This window comes from Lepisosteus oculatus, chromosome 3 (assembly GCF_040954835.1).
Source record: "Lepisosteus oculatus isolate fLepOcu1 chromosome 3, fLepOcu1.hap2, whole genome shotgun sequence".
Taxonomy (NCBI): Eukaryota; Metazoa; Chordata; class Actinopteri; order Semionotiformes; family Lepisosteidae; genus Lepisosteus; species Lepisosteus oculatus.
In genome coordinates this window covers 50,724,387-50,743,865 of record NC_090698.1, presented here as the reverse complement: position 1 = coordinate 50,743,865, position 19,479 = coordinate 50,724,387, and the positions used below count along the sequence as shown (strand labels likewise).

General features: G+C 35.0%; 1 protein-coding gene across 1 annotated transcript; it reads left to right on the top strand.

Annotated features, from left to right (window-relative positions):
• The first annotated feature begins 1,301 nt into the window (after positions 1–1,301).
• Positions 1,302–11,417, top strand: isoc1 (isochorismatase domain containing 1). Its single transcript, XM_006626835.3, has 5 exons — positions 1,302–1,791; positions 3,557–3,676; positions 4,065–4,268; positions 9,944–10,060; positions 10,858–11,417. The coding sequence occupies exons 1-5, from the start codon at positions 1,525–1,527 to the stop codon at positions 11,002–11,004; spliced, it is 855 nt and encodes a 284-aa protein (XP_006626898.1). The 5' UTR covers positions 1,302–1,524; the 3' UTR covers positions 11,005–11,417.
• Positions 11,418–19,479: the final 8,062 nt, after the last annotated feature.

The window sequence follows — 19,479 nt, the reverse complement described above, 5'->3', positions numbered from 1 at the left end:
TGTACTTTCACAGCTCATTTCAACGAATGTTGATTCATACTTTTTGCCTGACTTAATATTCTGTGAAAATCCTTTATAAACTGCAATATGGAAATGTATAATTTTAAAGTATTTGGACATGCAGATATCAACATTTCACTTTCTGTATTATTTGTATAGGTTATGCACTTTCCTTCACAACTTTTTAACATATAATAACTTTACATTTTAATTGCATTAACTGGACAGCAGCATTTCTACCTTGGCTGACAGGTCAGTATCGGTTAGGGGAAGAGATTCAAGAAAAGCCAATTGTTCCTGTAAGTGGTGTTGGAGGACCAGTAGGTGTTACTCTTCTGGCCCAGACTTTCCAAACCACTATAAGGGTCCACTATAGTGAATGGACACCTATCGCTGTAGAAGGTCCCATCCTTTTGGTTGAGTTGTTGAACTGAGACCCTGAATTAATTGTTATTAAAAGCCCAGTGGAACTTTTTGTAAGAGTAGAGGTGTTAAACCTGTATTCTGGGTATATTCCCCTTTAGGCTTGTTCAATCGGGTCTTCCTTACATTTCCCTCCTAATTAAAATGAAGAAATAAATTCTAACGTTTGCACCTGTAAACTACTGTGTACTGGACTGAGGCCTCATAATGGATGCTTGAGGGCACCTAGGTGAGTTCTGTATTTCAGATGTGAAGTGGATCCTATCCTGCACATACATTTCTTTGAGGAATGAAAAAATATATACATATTTATTAAAATATATATAAATGAGAATCTATATAAATACAAGGGGTTATATTAACTTTTGTTTCTATTCAACAACTCGTCGCTGCTTTACATGAATCAATATTATGTCACAACTACTTTGTTATTTTTCTCACAGTGAACGTGTTCTGCCCAAAAATGTAGCTGATGTAATTGAAACCTTAAAACGTGCGTGAGCGCCTGACTTAGTACCCAAATTTACCACACCATTTTTTTTCAAAGTATTCTAAATCCACAGTAAAAGCAGGTAGCTACTAACTGGTAAACCAGATAATAACAAGTAAGAGATTTTCAACTGCCACTTGTAAATTGGTGTGACTCACACTCTCCTGCAAATGGAGAGAAAAAACAAAACATTATATGGAATAGTGAAAGAGAAACTTCCTAGGCTAAGAAGACAAACAACTCCATCAACATTAAAACGGAAATGCCAGTTAGTCCTGTACAGCCACTCATGTAACTTTCAGTGCCTGGGGTTGGTTTTCACTTTTGTCAATTGATGTTCAGTACTAACAAGAGTTTCAAACTGAGAGACTTGCACTGACACGCACAAGTCAGCAGGAAACTACTTTTCTGTTTCTTATTTACTCAAGTTAGCGGTCTTCTATCTATTACTAATATACTGTAGCACGCTAGGCTTTAAGTCCTGGTATATGAAGATGACGCGAGCCGTTTTCCTTCCTTCTTTAATTTATTGGTTTTCCAACAGGTCAAGGTTGAAAGGTTGGTGAAGAGAGGAGATTTCTCTCCGCCTTCCTCACAACAGATAAAACATCATGGCGGACGTACACCACGGTAACAACAATCACGTCCCGATCCTATTTTCCTTCTCAGTCTTCTCACGGCCCTCGTCGGTTCCGCTCGGTTCCGGTTATGAGGTTCTGATACAGAAGTTCTTGTCGATGTACGGAGATCAGATTGACGTTCACCGGAAGTTTGTGATCCAGCTGTTTTCAGAAGAATGGGGGCAGTACATTGATCTCCCAAAAGGGTTTGTAGTTGCAGAGAAATGCAAGCTACGATTGGTACCACTACAAATGGAAGTAAGTTTTTCTTATTTTATTAAATGCTTGTAATTGTGGGTAGCCGAAGAAGTTTCTGTAATCAGTGTTTTTGCTGTATTCATTTTTACGTTTTGGTTAGACTTAGGAGCTAAATGTACGTGCTGTTTCTTAATTATTACACATTTCAGTGGAAAAGGTGTATTAATGTCCTGTGAGTGAAGATGCAAGATCGTCATGAACACGATATGAAACTTGACTGGAAAAATAAGGAGATTTATTCATAAGGATTAGTTCAACCCAATACTGTACCAACAACCCCCTCCCAATTTTTAATTTACCATTTGCAGCTGTTATCATAACTAATGTTAAAAAAAGCAGTACTGCTTGCTTTATTTATGCATTGCTAATGGTCTTTGTATTCACCTTTGATCAGACAGCTTTACCCAATTTGTCTTGCAGAGCAGATGTTAAACACCTGAGCTGTGGGTCTTGATAGTCCAGTACCATATTTTTCCTATCTTAATATTCCAGGAAGATTTGTGCACCAAATATCGAGAACCTTTACCATCTTTGAGTTTAGTTCCTTAACACGGATAAAGCATTCAGGTCCATGACGGCACAAATTTCGAAGTGTTAAAAAGTGACGTCTGTTGATCAGCCAAGTGAATGTTTACCTGTAATCGTAATGGAAAGTAATTACAGTATATATATACTATATATATTATATATATATAATAGCTTGAAAAATTTGATGGCGCCTAAAACAGATTTCTGTTACAACAACATAACGTTACCCAGTTATGTTTTTTAACCTTTTTACTGTGGTCAGAGAGCTATAAGATCGAATCCCAAGCTTTTTGCAGATTGTTTTTATAGGAATACTGTCTGCCCTGTTTTTTGTAAGGCTTACACTGTCTTCACAAAATAATTAAAATTACAGATATTGCGTTGATGGATGCTATAGATTATTAGTATGTACATTTTTCTATGATTGCAACTAAACCTTTCTGAACTTGAGTCATAGTCATAATACACCTTCACTAAAGTTAATTTTATGTTGGGTTGTGCTTAATACTGATGATAATGATTTTGGAAGGAATTTTATTATGTGGACAATTTTGAACATGTAAATTGACATTAAATCGTGTCAGACTTTTATATTGTTGTGTTTAACATTAAGAGACATGCAATTTATTATTGGATGACCTTCAAAATCATTGTCAGTGTTATAATCTCTTATTGTATTTTAGTACATTTTAAGTATTTGGTGCATTCAAAAGGAAAGTTTTTTTCCTTTGTATATTTGAGTGATTTTATCTATTTCTCTTTAAATGACATAAAAGTATTCATTTGTTACCATTAATCTGTCATGATACTTGTCATATAGTAAAAACTGTATTTTCTGTCAATATATTATTGAATGTTAACTCCATTTACTGTAATTCTTTATCAGTTTTGACATGGTATTTACAATAAGAACAGTTTTACATCTTCCTGTAATTTGATTTAAAATCCAAAATGAATAATTTAATTATAGCTGTGGTATGCTAGTGATACATTTTGTTTCTGGTTTATAGTCATTCTTCACATAATAAGAAAAAGTTAACCTTACTTTCTTAGTAATCAAAAAATAATTGTTTGACACTCATTCTTCAATCTTATGTCATGTGATAACAGTCAACAGATGTTTAGTATAGTGTAGGTTCAATGTATAAAAATGAACAGAATTGCACTGTTGCAATCTGATAGAAATGGACTGTTATGATGCAGACATGTGATGGGCTCTTTTGTTTCATATGTGCAGATGACAACATTGGGGAACCTCACTCCTTCAAGCACAGTTTTCTTTTGCTGTGACATGCAAGAAAGGTTCAGACCTGCCATCAAGTACTTTGGGGATATTATAAGCGTTGGGCAAAGACTGGTAAGCTTTGCTTTCTTTGGCCCTAGAAACAGAAAATAATGTGCACTATGAGAACGTAGAAGTTCCTTCTCTCAGTAGATTGACTGATGTCTGGTTTGTCTCCTTCAGTGGGTGTATATGATTTTTTTAAACTGTAGTTGTAACCTCTTCAATTTTTTCTTCCTGTGGAAAGACAAGTAGAAAGTTTGACAAGTTCCACAGTGATGTTTCAAACCCATTTTGTTTATTCTAGAGTGCAGTTAGTTTATGTAGAAGTATAGTACCGTATGCGATGAGTAAATAACACTAAGCAGAAGAATTGTACTGCATAAGTAGTAATCTATTTTAAGGTGCTTATTTCTTGGTGGGGTTGAACATGTTGATCTGCCTTTCTGTTTCTGGTTCCTAGCTTCAGGGGGCCCGTATTTTGGGGATTCCAGTAATTGTTTCTGAACAATATCCTAAAGGCTTGGGAAGCACAGTACCAGAGATGGACCTGACTGGGGCGAAGTTAGTGTTTCCTAAAACCAAATTTTCAATGGTTTTACCTGAAGTTGAAGCTGCACTTGCTGAAATTCCAGGACTCCGAAGTGTCGTCTTGTTTGGAGTTGAAGTATGTAAGACTGTTTTATGTTAAATTGCGGATATCTCTTCTTTTTATCTTTGTATTTGTGTTACTTTTAAAAACAAACTTCCAGATTTTGTATACAGTACATAATAAAACAAGGTAGTCTGAATACAAAATGGGCAGAATTAAGGCTAATTTAAAAGACGTGAACCTGACATAACAGAAAACGTAGAATTATCTAAGCAGTTTGAAAACAAAGATTAACAATATATGATATGGTTGAATAACTGCTTTTTTTGTCTTTTTCATTCTGAACATTTCAATCTTCATTAAGGAAACAACTTAATTTAATGAGATCAGTAAATTTTTTTGACGAATGCATCTGTTTCGCCTCCACTGTATTCTTTATTGCATATTTAAGATATTTATTTCTATGTATTACCTTATGTGCTCTGCATCATTTCTGTGCTGAAATGTTGTGGGTGACTCCATCAGACACAGGAAGACAAATGTTTGGGACTCTTTTCTGATTTTTTATTTTATTTTGGTTTAACATGAAATCAAAATATACCAATAATTTGTATATAATTTCCCTTTAACCAGCTACCATATTTAATCAAACTAATACAATATAGTGTAAAATGTCAAAGAGAATTCGAGAATTGATAACAAAAAAGACATCAATAACTTGACTTGTCTATGAGGTATGCAGGATTTTTAATAGTACATGCTTAAGACAAACAATTTCAAACATTTTATCAGGCAAACTCTTGTCAGGTGTTTAGAAATGTGGTTAAAATGTCCATATCTAATTAATCAATTCCAGTTAGGGTGCATTAAGAGTGCTAATACCATTCTTTTCTCTAGAACTAGATGATATCACATCATGGGAATTCCTTGAATTCCTTTTTAAATGCATCTACTATAGTGTAATTTTAAACAATATTTAATGGCATTTTATCACTCAGTTTTCTTATCCCAGTCTAGTCCTGTGTTAGCAATTGCAACAAATAATAGGAATAGGCATTGTCATGTCTTAAGGAGTCATTCACTTCCCATCCTGTCCCTTCTGCCCTGTTTGTCTCAGAGAGTGTTCTGTTGTGTTCATCTGACTTTTTCTTGTTCTTTCTTAAACTTATTCCAAAACATTTCATTGTTGTTTGAGTGAAACTGATATGGCAGATAGACGAATGTAGGGAGCAAAAAAAACAGTCAGGTAGGCTATGAGTTGTGAGTTATTGGAAGAAAATGACACCTTGCCTCTGGAGAAAAGACAGTTTTGTTAAGTATTATTAGCAGAGAAGAGGTAGAAGTGTTGCAGGTATTTGAAGCACAAAAATATAAAACAGATACATCTCCAGGACCTGATAATATTCTACCAATTTTATTTAAGGACAAGTTATTCATAGACTGTTAACAAACATTCTCCAGCATTAACTCAGGAGAGAGGTAATAGTTTCTATTGGGAACATTTCTAATGCAACACCCATCCATAAAATGACACGCCAATAGAGCAGAACATACTAACTAGAAAAGCTGAATACATGGTAGGTTATGGTAATGATAATTGAAGCTAAACCAGGAGAACCCTGCATGGCAGTAGGATTCTAGAAGTCATTTGATGCAGATGTTATTACCTTAACTTGTTAAGTGTTCTCTAGAATGCAGCAAATAGTGCAGGACTGATATTTATATTTTTAGAAGGCCTTGATAAGATTTCTGTACAATTCTTTATACAGTAACCCATTATGTTTCAATATAAAACCAAATTAGGAGAAGCTATAGAAGCAACAAAAGAGAATAAGAATTCAAGACAAGAGAATTACCTGGCTGATGACATTTAATGTAGCCAGGTGCAAAACTACATGCAGGTAACAAAAATCTAAACTATAGATACAAAATGGGAAATGCTTGGGAGTTTTTATAAAGCCATTTAGACTGAGGTGTTTATGTTGACTCATCACTTTCATCTTCTTGACGACTGTCATGGAGTGTAGTTAAAAGTGTAGAATTTATGAATCGATGAAGATGTGTCACGTTAAAATTGTACAATGCATTAATAAGACCTCATTTTGCAGATTTTGTGTTATAAGAGCAATGTTGCTTCTTATCAATGTTGTTTTCAATCTAATAACAGGACGCAGGTTTGTAAAGGTCTGCATCAATTGTTGAAGCTGATACCCTGGTTTCTTTAAAGAAATGGCTTCATGAGATCAGTTAGCTACTAGTAACCAAATCAGGTATATGGGTTGAGTGCCTTCCTTTCATTTGTTAACTTTTCATTTGTTCTTGCATCTGACATGTCTGGAATGGTGACAGTGAAATAGTGAACCTTCTATTTGATTTCAGTGAAGGATATGCGTTCAACCTGCTCTTTGTTTGATCATAGTTAATTCGGTAGGCTGTAACAAAAAAAGCTCTGAACTTGATATTTGTTTACCTTGCACAAGACGAAGCCTTCATCATTAAAGTATTCTTATTTAATTAAAATGTTTAAAAACAATAAATGTAAAATATTTACATGTGAAGCTTACTGGGCATAGTAGTGTTACACTTTCTGATTTCCATGTCTTCTCTTTAAGAGTGCATCTTTTTGAAAAGAGCAAAGCATTAACATTAAGGAGAGACACTTATGCCTCATCTATTACACTGTTAATATTTGCATGAATTAAAGAAGATAAATTAAAATAGCTGGCAGACCTTTCCTTTACTTTCTCATATTGGGTTAAGTCTTAATCACCATAATGATTTTAACAGAAATTGTAGAATTTACAAAAATGTAGTTTTCATTTCATTTTCATTTAAAGAAAGTACAAAACGATGTTGTATAAGTCATATACAGAATGGTATAATCTTGCTTTTTTTAATTGATGTATATAGTGTTATAGATAAAGCTTAGTGATTTCTCCTTAAAATAAATGCTTTCAAAGAAAAAATGACTTAAAGCATTAATGCTTTAAACACATTCATTTTAAAGAAGAACATAGTAACTGGCAGTAGTCTGACCAGTTATTTTATTTCAATTTTTTTCTGTTGTAATGTGACACAGAAGAATGAAATACATTTCCATTATATGCAATCACCTAATTGTGAACCAGCAAAATATCAGAGGTAGACAATCCCAGTTCTCAAGTGCGGCATTTTTTTCTTGGTTGCATTTTATCTCAAGTCTTAATGGTTTCATAATTCATGAAGTTGATGAAAAGTCAGATCAGCCATTTTATCTTAATCATGCTCAAACTGAACAGTACATGTAAATCAGCGGGTTCAGACTCATGAGGGACTCGTGTTTCCTGGGTTTTGTTCTAACCTAAGTAGTCATTTAAATGACCTAAATTGGGTATATTTCTTAAAGTCTTACAAATGATTGTACAAGCTACTCACTTCATTAAAGGAATAGTTGCCTATAAACAACCTCAGAGCTTATTAAGTATTACAGTTATGCAACTAATTAAATAATTAGACCAACAGTAGAACTGAGAACTTGGTTGAGACAAAAACCAGAAACAACTAGGTCTTCCAGTTCTGAAACCTGCAAGATTATTTTTGCTCCTGCCCTAGATTTCTACCATGTTCTTATTTTACTGCAGCTGCTACAGATCATTTTGACAGTTTCTCATCTGTTTTATTTTCTCGCACTGATTCATCTAACAACTGAAATGTTGAAACATTGCTTCTATGACACTGTAACACTTCTGTGAAACAAATTATTCTCCATTTCTTTTTTAACCAAACCTTTATAACTTAGTACTCTGCCTCAGTGCTTAAAAGGGTTTACATACTGTGTATGTGCAGATTTTCCCATCTTACCACCTGCCAGTAATGAAAATATTTCTTTACTGGTTCCTATGGTACCAGGTTGAGGACTGGTTTGAAAATATTAAGTCTTAAGTCATAACATCATTGTATCTGCTGATATTGGTTTGCATTGTCTTCTGCAGAACATTACCTTATATTTTATAATTGCAGGTATAATCACTTCTTTTTGAAGGGTCATGATGAATATACAATATGAACACTGCTCGATCTTTTTTTCTTGGTAACTCGCTTAATATACAACTTCTCCCCTACCCTCTTTTGGACAGCCTCTTTAAAAGAGCCCATCTTTTAAACAGTGAGCTGTCGGTTGCTGTTCTAGATTTTCACATGATTCTCTTGCCACACTTAGATCACATATGCACTGTCAAAAGGAATAGAGATGTCATGGTAGTGAAAATGCCAGTACAATATACAGTACTCTGACTTTGCTCTGAAAGTTGTCTGGAATTGACATACAGTAGGTAGATAGTGAAGAGAAATTGTTCATGATGCACAGTTTGCAAATGTTGTGTGTACTTGACCAGCCAAGACACAATGAATGCTGAAAAACAAAATCTGGGTGCAAGTTTTAATTGGTGTTCTCCAGCTTTAGGAATTTGTAATTATTTTTATTCACTTTTCAGGCATTCCCTGTTGTGCACCTTAAATAAGCTGAGTGTTATTCTTTCTAAACTTTTCAAGCATGGTTTATGTTAATAAAAATGAATAATTCAAGTTCAGTTGACCTTTAACTGAAAAATTGTTTCTGACAGGTGACAAATGGAAATATAAAATAAGTTCTGTTATGTTACTGAGGTTTTTTTTTACCAAAGCTAGATCAGTTTTAAAAAGGTTAATCTAGTTTTTGGTATATGTTTATATAATGCCCAGAGAGACAAAAAGCATACCCAGTGAAAAGCTAATGGCAGTAAACTCCATATATGAGCTAATCCCTGTAGGATATACAGTATTTAAAGAGGACAGTCCGAAATGAAAACATAGTGAACGTCTTTTGAAAGGGGACTGCTACGGTAGAGGCATATGGAGGACCTGTGTATAGTATCTTAGACTCAGATTTTGTGAGGGATGATGATATTTTCTAACATTCAGAGCCAGAATGTGTTAAAGATCCATGCAAAAAATAAATGAATGCTGATTCAGTCTCTAACCTCTAACCAGAGTTTTGTAAAAATTCAGAGTTGTTAACAATTTTTTAAAATGTCCATTTGTGTCCCAAAGGTTCATTCTATATTCTGTCGATTACATTTTTTACAAATTAAAGCAAATGCTGAATATTTTAATGGCTCTCATACTGAAGCCTGCTGCTTGGGTGTGTCTTTCGGCATGTGTGTCTGACACAAGACAGTGACCGAGTCTGTCAGTCTGAACAGTCAGTACTGCATACCTCGAAGTGGACTGTGGGTCTGTTGTTAGAAGAGCCCATGCCAAACCCATGCTTAGTGGGCTACATGCTTCTTTTTAAACGTTCTGTTGTAATACCTCAGGTATTTACTGATATCTGAAGCTCCTGACCTACCCGTTTATCTCCTACAAATTTCTACCTACATCTGATACATTTGGAGACTGAAGTTAATTTATTTTTTGTATTAATGGTTAAACTCACCCTTTCATTTACTTGAAACAGAGGATGATCATTTTTATTGCATGCTTATCAAAACTGCAGCTGTCCAAGATGTGTACTATGGGTTTCTGGGTTTTCATCTTCATTGTATTTTTCAGCAGTTGCAGGCATCACTCCATATGCTTTAGTGTCCAGGAGAGTTCAGAAGGATTGTGTAATCACAGCATGATAGTGATAGACACAAAACCACAGAGTTAATAATAACCATGAAGAGTTAGAAATTTGGAAATGTCCAGTTTAAAAAAAGTGTCAGACTGATTATTTTTTCCTTTGATTCTAGACCCATGTGTGCATTCAGCAAACAGCACTGGATTTGCTTGGCAGGGGATTAGAAGTTCATATCATAGCTGATTCCACTTCTTCAAGAAGCATGATGGACAGAATGTTTGCACTCGAGGTAAACCAGAGTTTCACCACACAAACAATTAAAATCAAATTGGTTTTAGAAAGAAATGTTCCACCAGACACCATTAAGTTTGTTGCTTTTCCCCAAAGCTCTCACAGTGATTTGAGGGCTGTGTGCAAAGAACATATTGGTTTAGAAAAGGAGGTGGATGTGTTAGAAGGGACTGTGACAGTGCACGTGTTTGTACTGTATATGTTCTTAATCCATACACATACAGTGGATTTGGGAGTCATAGGAGTAAACCAGGTTTCATTAACATTTTGTGACTGCCAACTGAAAAAGAAAGAGCTTCAGTTTCCACATTTTTAAGAAAGCACTTGCAAGCGAAAGTGGTGGATATTGGGATAAATCTGCAAAGGACCTAAGAATCTTATGTTTTGGCATTAAGGAATGATTGTTCTGAAATGCTTCAGAGTACACATTATCATCTGTCCCCTTTTCATTAAATTAAACTATTATTTTTCTGCATACAAATATACCAAAATATGTTTAGTAATTACTCAGGACAAACAGGGATGAACAGTTATTTATCAGAACGGCTCATTTATCAGACATTTTAAAAAGAGTGAGACTAATTTTAATGACGGTGGAGAAGTTATAAAAAGAGGTTTCACACTACATTATAGGCAATTATTTCACACCTTTTATTCATAATGTCTTGCCAGACCTTGGTTTGTTGGCTGTATTTTGATTTTGCAGCTATGAAATTGTTTACATGAAGAATCAATGCAACAACCATCTTAATTGTTCAAACATCAATTCATTAATCTTCCTTTTTATCCCTACAGCGTCTTTCTCGCACTGGTATAATAGTGACCACAAGTGAATCAGTACTATTACAGCTGGTTTCTGATAAAGACCACCCGAAATTCAAAGAGATTCAGAACATCATCAAGGCAAGCGCTCCAGAGTCTGGACTTCTTTCAAAGGTCTAATATGGCATATCACATGGAGAAAGTACACAGATTTCATTGTTTAGTTGTTTAAAAAGAATGAAAAAAGTACCAAAACTATAGGCAACTAGAGGCTTCAACAGCAGGTACAAAACATACTATAGACTAGAGCCTGTCATGTTGTTAGGGAAATCTTTCTGGTTGTGCCAGTGTGTTTTGTGAAATCACATCAGTGTTGTTAAAACAAGCCTCAAGTATTGTTGCGTTTTAATGTGGTAAAATGTAATATTTTAAAAGAGGTGCCTAACTATTCCACACAGTCCAAAATGATTGTATAACAGCTTTTGAAGGTACTTTTTTGTGATGTCTCAGAGTAGTGCACTTTGTAAACACTGTTATGTAAATCTTTACAGTTTTGTATCAGCTGACTAAAATAAATGTTTGTAAGTACCATATGGTTCAGAATGGGGCTTGTACTTTTTTATACAAAGAAATATAAAAAATATTTGTATATACTGGGAGGCCTTCAATCCATATGTCATCCTATTAAAAATAATTGTGTAATAAATCCTGAGCTCACTTTGGTCACCAAACTGAACTGAACATGTTTTGGGAACGGTATGGTGTGGTACAAAATGGTCAGGGTCATTTCTGTATTGGTTACAAGTGTGCAATAGACTTAACACTAGAATGTTATATGATTTTTTTATGATGACTGGAATTACTGCTCATTCTAGACCTTTAAAACTGATGTATTCTACCATTCATCTGCAAGAAGCCATGACTGCCACTTCCAGGCACTTGGGATGATACATTATTTTAGTGTCAACCCAGCAAGCATTTCTCATTTGTTTGGCTGTGCTAAAATCCTATGATAGAATTCCCGTATCAACATAGCAGGATGGAAACATAACATTTGTCTTAAACTCCATTGCAACTGGTTTCAATTGGATAGAGAACAAGCAAGTGCTGTCAATGGGCCCCAAAATAGGCCAGTTAGTGAGAAATCAAGCAGAATACAGGCATTATGGTTTTATGTCATCATTATCAACCTGGATGGCAGCATGGGACAGTACATGGAATTAACCTTGGTTACAAGGTTATGAGAAGGTGTAATTTTTCACTGGTGAATCTATTGGCACAAGGGAGAGTGAATTACAAAGCACTGAGTCATTGAACAAGATCGGTTTGGTTGAGCAATGATAGTGTTGGGTGCAATTCATACAGATTTCCTGTCAGAGGGTTTTATTGTACAGGGCAATCTGAGTTCTCATCGGCATGTGGATAATATCTTGTAACCAGCCCCCTTTTCACTGTTAGCGCAGCTTGACAAATTTAGTTCATTTTACAACTTGTAAGTACTCGCAAGCAAAGTTACCATTCCTTTGTGAACACAATGTATAAGTGTACAATTGGCTTTGAACTAGTGCTTGATGGCAACATTCTCAGCCACTGAAGAGTTTTTGCAGGCTTTGCAACATCAATAGACAGTTCTTCCAAAAACACCTGAGTAATTCTGTACCTCTTGATGCCTTTCAGATAGGGACAAACAGAAATAGCAAAGGAATGTAACAATAATAAATCACACACAATTTTCATTGTTGATGTAATATTGCATTGTGTGCATGTAAGTAGATTAGAATGACTGTACTCATCAAGCATCTTATTTGTTAAAGGACAACATGCACCTATTTGAACTGACCCACAGCTGACAGCCTTTGTTTTAGTGTAAAGACCTGGTCATACAGATACTGTACATTCTCTGTATCCACTGAATTAGCCAGAATTACCAGGCAGCGTTTGCCAACTATGATGAACACAGCTCTTAAGCAAACAGCAGGCCACTGATAATTGTAGCTGTAATACAACTTCATTATACTTTGTATTCATGAACTGGAACACTCCTTGTCTGCAGCAGTATCCAGCTATGTTGTCTGAAATGCCGAAATTTATAATTGCACCCTCCTTTATTTAGTCACAGACTATTTTTGTATCAATATAATATATTAGATGTTCAGAATGCTGTTGATAAAATACCATATGAAGGAATCCAAGTGAATGTGTGCACATGGATAAAGAACTCTTAAAAGAACAGAAAACACATGGGACTGATAATGAGTGTTACCTTGGACTAAAGTGAGACTATACAGTATGTGGGGTACTATATGGATCACTGCTTTGCCTAATCTCCATCAATTATCTGGAGACCACAGCATAGTGAATAAACTTATCACATTCACAGATTATACCAAAATAGGTATAATGGCACTACAAGTAATAAAAAAGGATTAAATTCAGGCCATGAAGGTATTGAATGCAAGAAACAAGAATGTGAATTTCAAACTTGGGTTTGAAAATGGCTGGAATTGAACTGGCAGAAGTAATAGAAAAGATCCAAGAGCTTGCTGATATCACTTTGACTAGACAGATTTGAGGAAGCAATAAAAAAGGCCAATTAAATGTTTATATATTGTTAAGCATATCAAATTTAAATTAAAAGGAAGTGTAGATATTGTCATCTAATATGAAATACAATCATGTAAATATTGGACACTCATTGGAGTCACTGCGTTATATGAAAATGTTGCCTTTACTATACTGTATATAACTTTGATACTAAAGCTTGTGACCAGTAACAATTAAAATTTTAGCACGCTATGACATTTTTAAACCTTTTTCAGTCAGGTTTTAGACACAGACATTGTACCAAATAAGCCCTTGTTAAGGTACAGTAGTTAATGATTTGCACAAGGTTTCCGACTGTGTAGGGACATAAATATCCTTCTTCGGCTGGTTATACAGTAAGTACAGAGTTTGAGGCTCTCAAGACATCTAATGATCCAACTGGCTCACATGGAAAATGTCTAGGTATCACTGGTCCTACCTTTTGTTGATATGGCTCATTTTGGGTTACCATGAACTGATTCATGAATCTGATGCCATCCCACATACTCAGGGTGTACTGTACATGTGTGATCAAATCAAATACTTAGTTAAACTATGATAAAACTGAGGTTATAGAAATTGGTGTTACATTTGACTCTGTACTATCATTTGAAGCACGTTACTAACATCTAACTAACGTTATTAAAGGAAAGAAGACTAATACTACATTTATCTTAAACTCAAATGTACAAAACATTTGAAAGGAAAACCTGCTGTAACTACCCCTAAAATTATATGTTATCCCTTCTTAAATGTTACTATAACATGAATGGAAGCCTAAATTTATCAGGAACTCTTAACCATTGATGTAGCAATACCACAGTTCAAACTCTGTTGCCAAAGGAATTTCAGACTTTAGTGTCACAAGATAGTAAAATCCAAAATGGAAGACAACTGAGAAACAGAATAATAATTTTGTAGAAGTAAGAAAGCCAAGGTCAAGGATAATTGTTGTGCTGTGTAAATGTTTAAAGCATTGATGTTATCTGTGATGGACTATATTTGCAGGTCTCGTAAAGAAAGACCTGCAGAATATTGCATTACTTTAGAAACTAAATGTGCTGATGTCAAGTGATTCTATAAATGATACAGCATACATTCCCTTATTGCACTTTTAATCTCCAAATGCCTTCACTAAAAGGCTCACACATGGATGGTAGGAAATGCAAGTTGTAATAGGTGCTTTTTGTACACAGAAAAGTCACACAGGTTCACTGGATTTAATGGCCTCCTCACATTTGTAACAATTCTTATTTTCTCATGCACATGGCTGACTCTGGGAAGATTACAATTCCCAGCAACTCTTTTATGAGCAGTCAGCTGAACTGTGACCATCACAAGACTCGACCTGGCCCCTATGAATACAGGAAGCTGGAAGAGTCTACTGTTTATGGAATTTATTGAGACTTTGAAAGTGAAGGACCCGGAGATTGTGGGAACTCATCCTGTAAACAGCAATAATTATTGAGATACCTTTTAGACAACTAACACAGAGAGTAGAGACTTACTTGTCTGGACAAACCTTTCCAGAAAGCTTTGGCTGTTTGTGACATCAAAGAAAGAACATTTTTCAAAATAAAGAGATCTCTTTAATTCACCTTAGCTGCTACCTATGGCTGACTTCTCAGTTTCACTCTACCAGGAGTCCTACAGCATGTATTCCATCACCCACCTGTGATAAATATACATAAACATTTTGTACAGCAGCACATATTACACACAAGATTACTGTATCAACACAATTCACCATGGTTAACTTGAATCAAGATTTGCTTTCTAAATCGTTTCAGTGTAAAATAAGATCACTTTTAATGTATTACTAAGAATTTGTATTGAGTTAAAAGAGAATGGGAGGATCAGTTTTCTCTGTGAAATTTGGATAAATTAATTCCACATTGCATTGGAATTTTGTTGCTTAGAAATAAACACAACACAATGCAACACATTTATTCAGTGCCTTTAATGTCAAATGCTCTAGAATGCATGAAATTACAAGAATGGCAACACTAGATCAGTTTATTTCTAGAATTTCTAGGTAACTGTCTCGTATTTTCCTGAAAACTTGGGACTATATTGAACTCCTGATTGTTCAGATGAGTGCTCATAGGTCTGCTGGATTGACCCATTGTACTGATACACAGGAAACTTTCTGGATAACTTAAAGAAAGTCTGCATCACTGTGAAAACGTTCTTACTGATAATGTGGAATTTATTCTGCAAAAATATCTTCCCTTATGCAAGTGGCTTTGCCAATATCCTCTTGCTTTCTCCCTTTTCTTACATTTCAGTTCCATAGATACAGACATCATCCTACAACTTAATCCAAAAGGATTACAGCATTCTTTGTTGAGAACCCAATTATCTCCCACCTCTTAACCCACCTCTACTATAAGGTTGATGTACTCAGAAGCCCCGTGTTCTTAAAGTCAAGGTGCTGCTTAAGGCACACAAAGGGGTTTGTGAAGGGTTGCAAAGTAATGAAGATTGGAAAGGAAGGATTAGTGACCCTACAGGAGCAGAAAGTTAGAGCAGAGCCATGAGTTGGGGGTGTCTTCAACTTCTGAACTTTTGTCTCTAAACTCCGTCTATTTTCATTCTCCATTAAGATTAAAGTTTACACACGGCGCTCCTCTGTAGGAGCAACTTTTGCAAGGAGCCTTAAATGTCCTATTACAAATGTCACCATCTCCTGCCTTCACTTTATGATTTTGCAGAGTTACTGTACCTACCAGGACAAAATGTGCCATTTGCACACAGAGCATTTACAGTACATAAAAAATAATAATCGAAGTGAATGATCATCTTGTTTCAGATACAGCTCAAGTTCCTTTAAAATGATCTATTTTCTTCCCCTTTTCTACAGACTTTTAGGGCTTCACATCTCATTTGTATCCAGTCTTCCATCCCTATGTAAATGATTACATTGGTGATATAGTATATACAGTACTCAGTTGTCATACTGTACTTTACTATAAGCATATAAACTGCAGAAAACATTTTCCTAATTATTTGGGGATGAATACTTCAGTATTTTTTGCATGCATTATGTTAAATGGTTTGACTGAAATCTTTAATTATTGCACTACAAGCCAGGTTAATTCCACATTTAATAAGACACATTCCTTCATCACATGTGGCTTTGTGGAAAGCTATCACTCAATGCTGCTCCTGGATCAGTTTTGCTCTTGAGCTTTACAATTATATTTCTTGCCTTTGATGAAGCACATGGTATACATCTCATTATACACGTACATATTTGCAGCTTGGCTGATTTTCCTCGTTTCAATGTATGTAACTAGTTCTGTTTGCCCTTTTCTTTATGTTTATGCATTCATCTTTTGTCTGTTTACTATATAATATTTTCTATACAAGAGTGACTTAGAGAAAAGCTAATTTATTGAAGAATGCCTTGCATAGGTTACCTGTACACACCTTTTAATGTATTACTAAGAATTTGTATTGAGTTAAAAAAGAATGGAAGGATCAGTTTTCTCTTTGAAATGTACCTAAAACTCATTACTCAGGTAACATGGACTAAACCTACCAGGGTTCCAGTGTCTAGAAAACAATGCACAGTAGGACTGCAAGCTAAAGATGTATTTATCTTCTGTATTAAGTAACATCACAAACTAAATGTCTTAAGATGCCTAAATATTTTCTTCTTATTTCACAATTGAATTAAATTAAAAAGTTTCAATTTTAAAATTTTATAGAACATGGATTTAGGACATTCTCTCTTAAGATGAAGTGAGTGTTTTTGTTGTTATTCATTCCTTCATCTCAGTACACAGGTTTCAGTTTCTTATTTTGTGTCTTTTTTATTTCAACCGATCAATCAAAGAAAATATAAAATACTGTAAAATATCAACAACAAAAGGCGTGGGTAATAATGGTCCTGAAGGGTTGAGGTATTTGCAAGTTTCCATGGTGTCTTCAAGGCACCAGCACCTGACAAAAGTTGTTAAATTGGTCGAATTAAGACAAAAATGGGCAAATTTAGGTTGTTAAGAGAATGAAAACCTCCAGAACCAGAATTGCTCACCCTGAACAAGAGGAATAATCCTAAAGAGGGCAGCAGAGGTCCACCAGTTGTCTGTTCTGTTTATTCAACTGGACAATTTTAGTGTGTTTGCAATGTACAAACAAGTAACACTCAGTACCGTCACAGGCTTATCATCATAATGCAAACAGTTTTTTTAGAAAAAAATCAGGGGTGTCTAGTCCTGGTCTGGGGGTCCAGTATGAATACTAGAAGAGATGGCAGAAGCATTTAAACGGGTCCAGTTAAGTCAGTAACTAGCTGGTTTAGCTCATTAAGAATGAAACTCAGACACACTGAGGCTCCAGGACCAGGATTGAACTCCCTGGTCTACATAAATTACTGGTAATGTAGATAATGATTGTTGATGACCTCTGCAATATTGTGGATTTGGAGAAGGGTGGTGGACCCAGCAGTGATGGCTTGATGTCACAGATCTGCACAGGAAGTGATGGTTTATCCCAAACCATCTGTTTAAATGGACACAAGCATTGTTGTCAGCAAATCTTTTACACATTAACATTCCAGAAAAGTGAAATCTTACTCTATCCTAAATATAAATATATTTACATCTAAATAAATATATAATATATGTATTTTATATATACTATAGCATTTTAGAATTATATAACCATCTAAATAAATAAATATGAGCCCCGAATGAACTGTCTCAAAATCAGTTATTGCAGGGTCTAGAATCATCTGTCGTTCAAATTACAACCAGAGTTGTCAATTAAATGATTACCCTCATTATTTTTCTTACTTAGACACATACAGTTGAGAACTCAAATCTTTCACTTCGGTAAGTGTTTCATATAAAACCCTTTGAAGCCTTCTAAAATATTACAGCAAGGCAATTAAATGTAACTGAAATTCAGGTGGAACAAAAACAAGAAGACACTAGTTCCTCTAGGAACTGACATGCCTGATGTAAAAAGAGTGTAATATACAGTAATATTTACTGTATCAGCATTTATCTACCATTTTCCTAATTATAATGAACATATAACTACAAATGACATTTTTATTATACTGTTTTTATAATGCTTTAAAATACAAGGACCATTAAAGGCAGCATGGTGGCGCAGTGCTTAACATTACTGCCTCACAGCACAGGGGCCTTTGGTTCAATTCTCTATCTGGGGTGCTATCTGTGTGCAGCTTGTATGTTATCCTTGTGTTTGTGTGGATTTTCTCCTGGTGCTCTTTTTTTCCTCCCATAGTCCAAACACGTACTGGTAGGTTAATTGGCTTAACCTTGACCTGTGATGGACTAGTGTCCAGTCCAGGATGTATCCTGCCTTGCACTTGTTCCTTGCTTGGATAGACTCTGGCTCCTCTGTATCATAGAATTGGATTAAGTGGTTAGAAAATGGATGGATGGACTGTTAAGGGCAGGCAGCCTTGGTCCTTAAATGCCATATTTGTTTCTGGTTTTGAAAAGGATAAACAGACAAATCAGCTGTGTTTTCTAGGTTGTAATTAAGTGCTCATTGAAAGATGCTTCTAAAACCTGTATTTAAAATCCATAACATGACAGTGAGCATCTGTAATTTCATTGACTCGTTTAATTATTAAATGTTCCTCTAACTACTGTACCTATACACACACAATAATTTGATCTGTATTGCTCTGTAGTGTATTTTGTCCTAAAGCTTATTGGTAATGAGTAGTAAAATCATTGGGATCAGACCTTTTAAAATATTTAAAAATACTAGATGATTATTTTTAATTTACTAGTTGGATAACTAGTGTAACAGATGCCCAGGTCTGTTTTGTATTTAATTTACCATACTATGTTTCTAATCTCATGTTTATGTTCCCACTTGCTTTTTAGTCTGACGATTAGTAATAAAAAAGGAAACAAATTTATGTAGCTCCATACTGCTCCTTCATGCAGTTTTCTGTAGCTCATAACATAAACCAATCCAATCAAATCAGGAAATGTAGCAATTCTACTGTTAAACAGTGTGTTGTCTCATAGAACAAAATAATAATAATAATTGCTTACACTTATATAGCGCTTTTTCTGG

Bases quoted from the DNA above. Each gene is read 5' to 3' on its own strand.
- isoc1 (XM_006626835.3), top strand. From the start codon at position 1,525: ATGGCGGACGTACACCACGGTAACAACAATCACGTCCCGATCCTATTT. The intron at 1,792-3,556 runs GTAAGTTTTTCT...TCATATGTGCAG, and splicing joins TGGTACCACTACAAATGGAA to ATGACAACATTGGGGAACCT. The intron at 10,061-10,857 runs GTAAACCAGAGT...TTATCCCTACAG, and splicing joins ACAGAATGTTTGCACTCGAG to CGTCTTTCTCGCACTGGTAT.